Here is a 9,522-nt window from a genome sequence, read left to right as displayed (position 1 = left end):
ACAAAATCTCTGTTAAATCGACCTTTTTAAAGATTTGGGATTTATGCAGGTGAAAACGGGCACATCTTTTTGCCTTTGTACGTTATTGAAATTTCAATGCTCAACGAATATACATTTATAGAAATTATTGAGACTGACACAGGACACTTTGAACTGAAGTTTCTCTTACATTTGTTTCAATTTGCAACCATGCATGATTCTGTTAGTTAACCACTAGGTTTACAATTGAAGAACACAGGGGAAAAACGACCATAGTCACAAACTGAAAATTGTGAGGGTATCAATTTTGAATGCTTGTTGATTCATAACTGTATTTCTGTTCAACTATTGATTTTTGTTTTTAGATTTCCCATTCAACAAATGTAACAATAATTTTTAAAAAATAAACCACCAGTCAAACAAATATGAAGTCCACAAGCTTTTAAAATTGGCACCCTTACAATTTCCAGTTTTTGACTACGGTCATTTTCCCCCTGTGCTCTTCAATTCAAAAGTCCCCCAAAGGCAGTCAGAAGAAGAGCAAGATTGGGGTCACAAAATAACGTCCTGTGGGCCACAAGTTTCAGATCTGTTCTAGACACTATTATATCCTTTCTGGTGGAACCTTTTCGACTATGTTCCACCACACCCCTAGGTACACACTGTGTCACTTTTGACTTTGAGCAAATCAAACGGCAGGCTTCGTAATTACGTCTCAGAAATCAACAGATCTTCTGAAACTACACCAAAGCCTTTATCAACACAGCCAACTAAAACAGTAAAATTGCCACCATTTTAAACCAGGAATAAGTTATCATCACAACTAGGAATACTAGGATCACCACAGCCAATGGGCGGACAGCACAACAAAAGACAACACCTCACCCCACCAGAATGCTCACAAAGCTCTCTGTTGGCAATAACGAAATGAGGAAAACGGTATAAATAAAAAGTAAAAGCAGACAAGAAAAAAGTCCCTATCACCTACTGTTTCTTCACAGCCAAAAATAAAGAAGACATTAAAACCCAACCCTGGAACAAGTTATCATAAATAAAATCACCACAGCCAAAGGAGGACACAGACAAGCATTCAGCCAAGGAAGTGCGCTCACAAAATTTCTCTGACAACCACCAGGCAAACAAATTTGAAATCTCAACAGCAACTTAGTAAAAACATAGAAGTTGTTCCCCTTTTCTCCTCCCTTTTGTGTAAACCATCCAATCATCCACACAACACTGTTCTACCTACAGTGGTAAAAACATCCTCAACACCGGACTGCTGTATGGATGGGGTGGGGGGGGGGGGGGGGGTTTGCATTCTTCACTTTCGTACATCAGTCAAATTTTATTGTAAATTCTTGATAATTTTCTGTACCGTGCAGTCCTGAAAAACTACAAATGATGGCTTTTGTTCACATACAAGCGACTTTTACAAGAGCAGCAAGTTAATGTTCAACCTCCATCAACAGATACTTTTGAACAGCATTCCAGCATAACAAGCCATTTGAATTCGTCCTATCACACTTTCAAAATTACATGAAGCCAATAGCTCTCTGCTTATAATAAATACTAGAACAATCTAGAAGTTGATAGAAAGCTTTATTCTGTGACTATTTCCTAGAGTTTACTCACTAACCATCAACAGAAATTAAAAGGCATGAAGATGTATCAAACAGTACAGGGAAATCATAATAATCAGCAACAATGTTTTGAAGTCCACATTTCGGTGGCAGTGCTCTGAATACTTATAATATCTTGGGTAACAACCTAGACCCTATTGGACGGCAGACAGAAACATGGTCAGAAAAAAATAGTCACAGTGTGTTTTACGAACAGTTTCCTACAAATCAAATGGCAAACTGAAGTGATCAGCCTGGTCACACGAATGGAAAATGATGACATTGTAAGTTTATGATGTTGTTGTTTTTTGTTGAAATCGTTCCAGTAGCAGACTGTTAGTTTTTAACTCCAAACTTCTCTTGTACATCTTGAGAATTAACAAAAACAAAACATGCTTGAGCTTTGAGGAACTTATACTTTTCTATTGAAAGATGGGAGGACAGGCATAAGTTTCCACTGTTTTTATTGATAAGATCAGTCTCCTGTAAATGTGTAATTTGAACGCACTAACTGTGAGCTAATCAGCAATCAGGTGGTACCCACATAAGAAATTATCTTAGATCAAATAAAGAAAAAGTGATCAACCTTCCACAGCAGCAATGATGAGCTAGTTGACAGATTTATACCAGATCATAGCCTTAACACAACACCTTGTGCTGGTTACAGGAGTTTTGCCAAACTAACGCCCTTGGGCATGTCTTAACCGTATATATTAGTTGCGGTCACCGGCCGCAATAATGCGATGGTGAAAATTAATCGCTCCAGTCACTTGACGCAGTTCTGCGACAGGCCCAAGAAGTCCGTTGAAGTCACTATTCTGGCTGGGTGACCTATGGGGTATTTTGCACAGCTGGCAGTGACTGTAAAGCATTAAGTGAATAGACAGGGCAAGGCCTCACCAGAGTTCTTGTGCCCTATCCATTTATGGAAAGGTTTGAAGATAGAAACATAGCTCTTATGCCACACTGTGAGTATGTCGACATTGCTATTCTCTATCATAGATTTGCGTAACATCTCCCGTTAGTTGAACTTTAAGGTGCTGATCCAGACAAGAGCATGAAACAAGGTGTTGGGGGTCAGTTGACTGGACATTGTTTTACTCCTAGGCGAAAACCTTTATTGCCACATCTAATATAAGGTGACCTAGGCAGCCATGGCATTTACCTCTGTGAAAGATGACGAAGCTGAGACAGATCACTAACCAAATACCAAAAAGTAAGACAGCTGATAATATTGTTCCAGGGAGCGGCCCTTGCATCGCAGGAGGCATCAGCAGTGTTCAGGGACAGACCAGATGCCATGTTTTACGTCAAACTGCAGCGCTCAGCCAGACCCAACTTACAGTTCTGAAACCGTGTCTTGTGTCAATTTGACCACAGAACTGATTATAATGTCACATTATGTGTAGGTCGACACAGATACTCAAGACTCCAAGCCTTTCTGCCATGTCTTTTGTCAGTCAGTCAAGTGAGGGAAGCGATGCTAGGCAATAGCAATAGTCCCTTGGCTGTCCATCCCCTAGCATTCAGAAGTCAGGCATCGAGATATTTGAAAGACCTATGCAAGGCCAAAGCCCTGGTTCCCTTCAGTGATTGCAATCAGCAGCATCTTGTGGAATGTGTCCATGCTGTCATAGTCCGGCAGACACAGTTGGTTGAAACTGGTGAGAGAGAAAAATGATTTTTAGTTTTAAGTCAAGACAAAAATTATTTTAAGTTTTAAGGCAAGACAAACATAACGACGCTGAGCGTAAGAACTATACCGACATCTGACAGTTTCGAGAAAAACAAATTTGAAATTTTGATGATTTAGAAATCTCTATTACAAAGTCAAAAAAAGAAATGTTAGTATCTCTATATGGAATCAAGCTACGGCTTAGATATCAACAGAGGTAAAAGAGTGGCTTAAAATCTCACTACCCATACTAAATTATTCCATTTCAACAAAAAGTGGATACAGTCACTTCTTGCGCTCAGCCATCAATTGCCAATGATACATCAAGGATCACATGATGAGTACAAAACAAGGACGTTTGATAAAACCTTCACAGCTCATTTGGATTGAGTGATAGATGAACGTAAACAAATAATGGATACAGTGTACCTGTAAGCTTCTCCAAGCACTTTCTCCCTTCCTCTCACTACATACAAAATACAAATGCACACACACACACACACACACACACACACACACACACAAGTACATATTTGTATTGTATACCATTCAAACACAGAGACACAAATTCTAAAAGTCTGGAAAGAAGTTGACCTCTACTTATCCAGATTTGAAACTCAAACCGTGCGAGCACGCACATGCACACGCACACACCTATCTTCTATCTCTACCAGACTCCCAACTCACCAAGTATGAGAGGAGGGAAGATTGTTGTAAGTGGGAGCAGAGGACAGTTGTATCTTTGGGTTGAGCTCCGAGAATCCCCCAGGAGGCAGCTGGGAACAGCCTGTGATGAACTGAAGAAGCCGGGCCATCTGCTCCTCCGTGAAACTGGCGATGATGGTCCAGAACCAGCCTCGTACCTGAGGGAAACAAGACAATCAACTCCGGGTTTGTCTCTTAAAAACTATCAATGATATAATCATCATTGTCTCAACAAAAATGAATAAGTAAGTCTGCTGTTTTGAGGCACAATTAGGGATGAGGTAAACACTCAGGGCCTAGATATGCCAAGATTGGAGAATGTAGCCCGCGACCTTTTTTCCTGAGAACAGAATGGATTCAAGCTATAGTACCAACGCCTATACGATCGCTCACATGGATTTTCTGCCCTGGCCATGCAGGTGTTAGGGGAAATGAAAAAGCCGACAGATTAGCTGGTGAGGCCACCTTAGTTGACAATACGGTTCAACCAGATAGGGTCGAGATCCTGAAATGTCTCTCTCGCCAGCTGATTGAGGAGGAAGATAGGGAGGCTGAGGCCAGTACTGCCGTGGAGAGGATGATGCTTTTGGGAATAAAAAAAGGAAGCAGAAAATCTGGCATCCTTGCAGGAAAGAACAGAAAAACGTTCAACCAGATGTGCACTGGCACAATCAGTAGAATGACCCTCGGCAACATTTTGGAGAGAGCAACGGAGCATCAATGGACATGTCCGGAGTGCAGGGATGTTGCTTCCTGAAACAATAACAATAACAGCCTGCGACCGGCAAGAGTGGCGTCGACTGCTCTCCGCCTTACATACCTGACAGTATAGGGAGAGAGTAAGTAAATCAGTAAGTAAGTCAGCTATTGCTTCACAGGGTGAGTGAAGGTAATTAAAGTAACTTATTTTCCAAGCAATAGAGACAATAAGCCGTCTGTGTTGTGACGTATGAGTATATCCCACTGCAGGAATGCCAAGGATGCAACACGTACATTAGTTTATCTATGACTGTCACCTCGTATAAGGTGCTTTCTCATTGCTCCTTACATTCCTTCTTTTGTTTTTTTTTCCCACGAGAGGATTTTGTTTAAAAAATAAGGCATTTATAAAGCACTGAATCAAACAGCCCCCTTTAATTAAAATTTATCTACACAAACATGAAACAATGACTCATACAGTCCTCTTTTATTAAAATCTATCTACACTAAAAATGAAACGATGTTTACAAAAGGGGAATAGACATTCTGTGTTAAAGATGAATACCTTACACAGTCTAAAGATCCAAGCAATATTGCCCTAAAACTGCCCCGTGTCCTTTCATTCAGCTACCTGTGCCACAGGGAAACTGACCTTGTTAAAGGAAGGCGACGCCCCCACCACGTTGTGATGGAGCTTGAAGTCTGCTATGCTGTAGGTGCCGGTTCCACACATCAACAGCTGAAACACACACAGAGTTCTCTTAATCCTACTGGGGGGATAGAGGTTGGTTTAACGATTTTAAATCTTTTACATCCTCTATCGACACAATTTAGATAAGTTAAGAGGAGGCACACTGTTTTGACCAGCCAATCAAGGCCAACTTGAGCTGTCTAGATTAGAAAGCGATGTGAAATCATCAATGCCATTTACAACAACACAAATTAGTAAGAAGCATAAACGTAAGACAAATGGAAACTACTTCTTGCTGACATAGTTGCCAGGGATGGCTTTTCAGCCTGGAGTAAAAATGTTCAACTCTCATGCAGATTGGTCAGTTGATAATTTGGGCTTGCCCTCCGATTTTTCTTACTCTATTTTTAAGTCTTACTGGATGATGAAGAAGAACTTGGGAGGCTGAACTTGCAGGCTTAAATGTGAGAAAGACACCTTGAAAAAGTTAAAAGTTGAAGATGGTACAGATCTGTCAAAGTCAGCTTCTTGACAAAAATTCAAAATTTTTCCTAAAGCAAAAAAAAAAAAGACAAAATAAATAGTACACATAACTCAAACACGTCGGGATCGGCAGATGTGTTCAACACATCCATAATTCCGGTTACCCGATATAACGAAATATTAGAAAGATATCAGACAGAGAAGGGCAAATTGTACAGGCTATCCGTGATTTCGAGTTCTCCATGTTTGTGTTATTTATGCCCCACTGTACACCAACCATACAAAATATGTCAGCCCCATACCTCCAATTCGTTCTCATCGAAGATGCTGAGTAGATTCTCTGGTATCAACTCTGAGCTGAGACCTCGGAGAAAACCCTCCACTTCCTCTTTGACTGGCGCAACCAGTCTGTACTGGGCCAAAGCATCTAAGTAGCGAAGCTTGTTGGCATTGGTGACTGGCACTTTGGAGCCATTGGGGATGAGATCAATAACCTGGGAAAGAAATAAAGACATAAGTTGAAGTAAACAATAACAGAAGAAAATAATACAGAAGGAAATAATAACATCTACCCTTCCCCTTGCCTTCAATGTAAGACTGTCACCCAGGCATGTTTTATTGAATGAAGCACATATTGTAAGTGTTGAATTTCAAACCACACAAAAATCATACATTGCAAATTAAAAAATTTTGTCCTGGGCAAATCTCCCTATGTTGGATAGTAATATGTTTACAAACGAAAAGCCATAATGATGATGTAAAACATATAAAGAATGTGCAGTGCATTACATTTCCCTGACAGCTTCCCCCACCAACCACCACACACTAATGCTGGGCAGTACCGGCGAAACCCAGTGTCGGTACCTTGTGCCAAAAACCGCCAGTACTGGTACTGGGAGTGACACCAGGAGGTGACGTCACAGACCATCGTGTCTCGCATTTAATGCCACGATCAGCGCCGCCCGCATCCCCCCTCCCCTCACCCCCCCTCCCACACTCACCTCCCCAGAATGAACTCACTGACCTTGACAAGCTGGCCTTGAGCGTTGTAGATTTCCTCTGAGAAGGTCAACTCCATATCCTCCACATCATTGTTTTCGATGTACGAGATTTTGGTGGTGAAAAACTCGGGGTCGTCCGTGATGAAGTGCTGAAGTACACAGGGAAAGGACATTACAAAGTATACATGAAAGAATGAAAGGACATTACAAAGCATACTTGAAAGGATGAAAGGAAATTACAAAGTATACATGAAAGGATGAATAACCATTACAAAGTATATATGAAAGGGTCAAAAGACATTACAAAATATATTTTAGGATGAAAGGATATTACAAAGAAAGTATACAATACATGAAAGGAAGAAAAGACATTACAAAGTATACATGAAAGGATGAAAGGACATTATAAATAACACATAAAAGTGAAAGAACGAAAAGACATTACAAAGTACACAAAAAAGGATGAAAATACAAATAAAAAATAAAAAATTAGCTTAATTCAACACAAATTAGCACATTACCATAGAAAATTGTAAAACACAACACAATGCAGTTTACAACAACACATCATTATACAACAAAGTCAAATGCATTATTGCACAGCTCAGCTCAGCAAAAAAACAACACGACACATCAAAACATAGCATAACCCTTTCCGTACATCGTGTTTTGCTATCGTATCCATACGAAGTGGGGAACTCTGTGCCACCACTTTCAAAGAGGAAATTTACTCGTTAATCCGATCGGTACGCTTTGCATAGCAGTCTGTCAAAATGATTTTTTGAGAAATACTGAAAGCTTCAAAGAGATCTTCTTACTAGAAGTATTCTAAAATGTGAAGAGTACAGCCCCGGGGGAAAAAAAATGACTCCAGGGCGTACGGATAGGGTTAACACATTACAGCTTTATAGAAAACAACACATAAAAACACAGCTTTACACAACATGAAACATCAAAAGATTGCACAGTAAAACACATTTCACTTCAACATTACACACCAAACCACTGCACTTCACAATACAGATCAATACAACATACATACAACATATCAGTTTACATAACACAGCACTGTACAGTAAAATTCATTTAACACAATCAATCATGCAAAGCTTAGTAAAACACAATACAAAACATTACATTACGGCACAGAGGGCACTTACTTTGTACGTAACGCGTAACCCAATGAGTTGAGCGAGGAAAGATCTGGTAAACCTGGCTTTGACCAGCTGTGTCCGGCCCACAGACGACTCGTACAGACACTTGCCCACAATTTTCCCAGCAAACTCGTAATGTTTGATCTTCTTGTCTGGAGGCCTTTTGGGGTTTGGATGAACCTATGGCACATAAAGGAAAAAAAATTCTACAATTATGAAGACATTAAAATACTTGAAAGACTTACAGTTTACACTCGAAATAATATTTCCACCGTTTTAATTTAGCATTTTGGACTGTATCGTTTTGATGCTTCACACCCCCCCCTGGACACACAAACACACACACACACACACGAACACATACATACACACACACACACACACAGGGTACAGAGTGCTAAACCTTAGTCCTGACATTCCAGGAAGCAGAGTTTGAAGGAAATTGGGGTATATCAGTATAATACCTATATCTCATTATAAACTTTTCAGGACACTGAGAAAATTAAGCTGTCGATAAACAATGTTCAGGAAAATAGGAGTCAGAATCAGAGCTAAAACCATAAGCACATTCATCACTCAAATCTTCATTAAGGTGACACTAAAAAAAGCTGCACTCGTGTTAGAAGCCTAGTGGTTAGGCCCTTAGACTCGCAACCGTAAGGTTGTGGGTACCAGTCCTGTCAAGGACCCGACGTTGTGTCCTTGGGAAAGACGCTTTACACAAATTTTCCTCATTTCACCCAGGTGGGAACGGGTACTCAGCTATAGACAGTAAAAAATCTTGTCAGTTTGTTTGGATTTGAGCATTTATGTGCTCTATGGTCTGCTTCGGTAATAATACAGTGTAAAGCGCACAGAGCTTGCTGTCAAATGGGGATATGTGCTATACAAATACTAATTATCATTATTGTTATTACATTATTATTATTATTATTACAATTAAGAATCACGTAGAATCTCACCAGCCCCTGTGGGTTGTCTGTGAGTCTTGCAAAGAGCTGCGAGCAGTTGGGGTCAAACAGTTCCTTGGCCAGGACCTCGAACCACTCCCGGCTGACCCCACCCCAGTCCAGGCCCTGCTCCCCGACAAACACAATCTCAAAACGCTTGCACCAGTCGCACAAGTTGAGGTGTTTGGTCGCTCGATACGACTGTGGACAAACAAATTGAAATTGCAATAGAGACGAAGGAAGAAATAGTTTGGAAGAATAAAGACAGAGAGAAGAGGAGGGAGGGAGGGAGGGAGGGAGGGAATACTAGACAGAGGCAGGGCTGCCCACCCACTAGCATATTATGTTTAAGTAATCAACAAATAAAGATTTAGTGATCTGGCTTAAAAATTTGTAATACAGCCATGGATTAGCCTTTTCCATTGGGTGTCAAGAACAGAGGTTGTAGGTTCAAGGATAAATGTAGGAAAAGGTAGGAAAATGTGTGATGACAAAGTTCTTGGCAATCTCATCATTATGAAGTTAAGAAAAAAAAGAGGATGGGGGGGGGGGGGGGGGGGGGGGGA

General features: G+C 40.5%; 1 protein-coding gene across 3 annotated transcripts in view; it reads right to left on the bottom strand.

Moving 5' to 3' along the window:
* Positions 1 to 1,452: 1,452 nt before the first annotated feature.
* LOC101856038 (apoptosis-resistant E3 ubiquitin protein ligase 1) overlaps positions 1,453 to 9,522 on the bottom strand; it is a 92,360-nt gene continuing 84,290 nt past the window's right edge. For all 3 annotated transcript variants that reach the window (XM_005103385.3, XM_005103386.3, XM_035971070.1), the window contains 7 exons: positions 8,969 to 9,157; positions 8,013 to 8,186; positions 6,876 to 7,001; positions 6,154 to 6,345; positions 5,330 to 5,416; positions 3,961 to 4,136; positions 1,453 to 3,259 (listed from right to left, as the gene is read on the bottom strand). In XM_005103385.3, the coding sequence (XP_005103442.1) occupies positions 3,157 to 3,259; positions 3,961 to 4,136; positions 5,330 to 5,416; positions 6,154 to 6,345; positions 6,876 to 7,001; positions 8,013 to 8,186; positions 8,969 to 9,157 (1,047 nt within the window). In that variant the 3' untranslated portion in view covers positions 1,453 to 3,156. The remainder of the gene's footprint in view (positions 3,260 to 3,960; positions 4,137 to 5,329; positions 5,417 to 6,153; positions 6,346 to 6,875; positions 7,002 to 8,012; positions 8,187 to 8,968; positions 9,158 to 9,522) is intronic.

Source organism: Aplysia californica, unplaced genomic scaffold (genome assembly GCF_000002075.1).
Source record: "Aplysia californica isolate F4 #8 unplaced genomic scaffold, AplCal3.0 scaffold00370, whole genome shotgun sequence".
In the NCBI taxonomy this organism is placed as follows: domain Eukaryota; kingdom Metazoa; phylum Mollusca; class Gastropoda; order Aplysiida; family Aplysiidae; genus Aplysia; species Aplysia californica.
The sequence above is the reverse complement of the archived record's forward strand: the minus strand, read 5'-3'. Positions and strand labels throughout refer to the sequence as shown.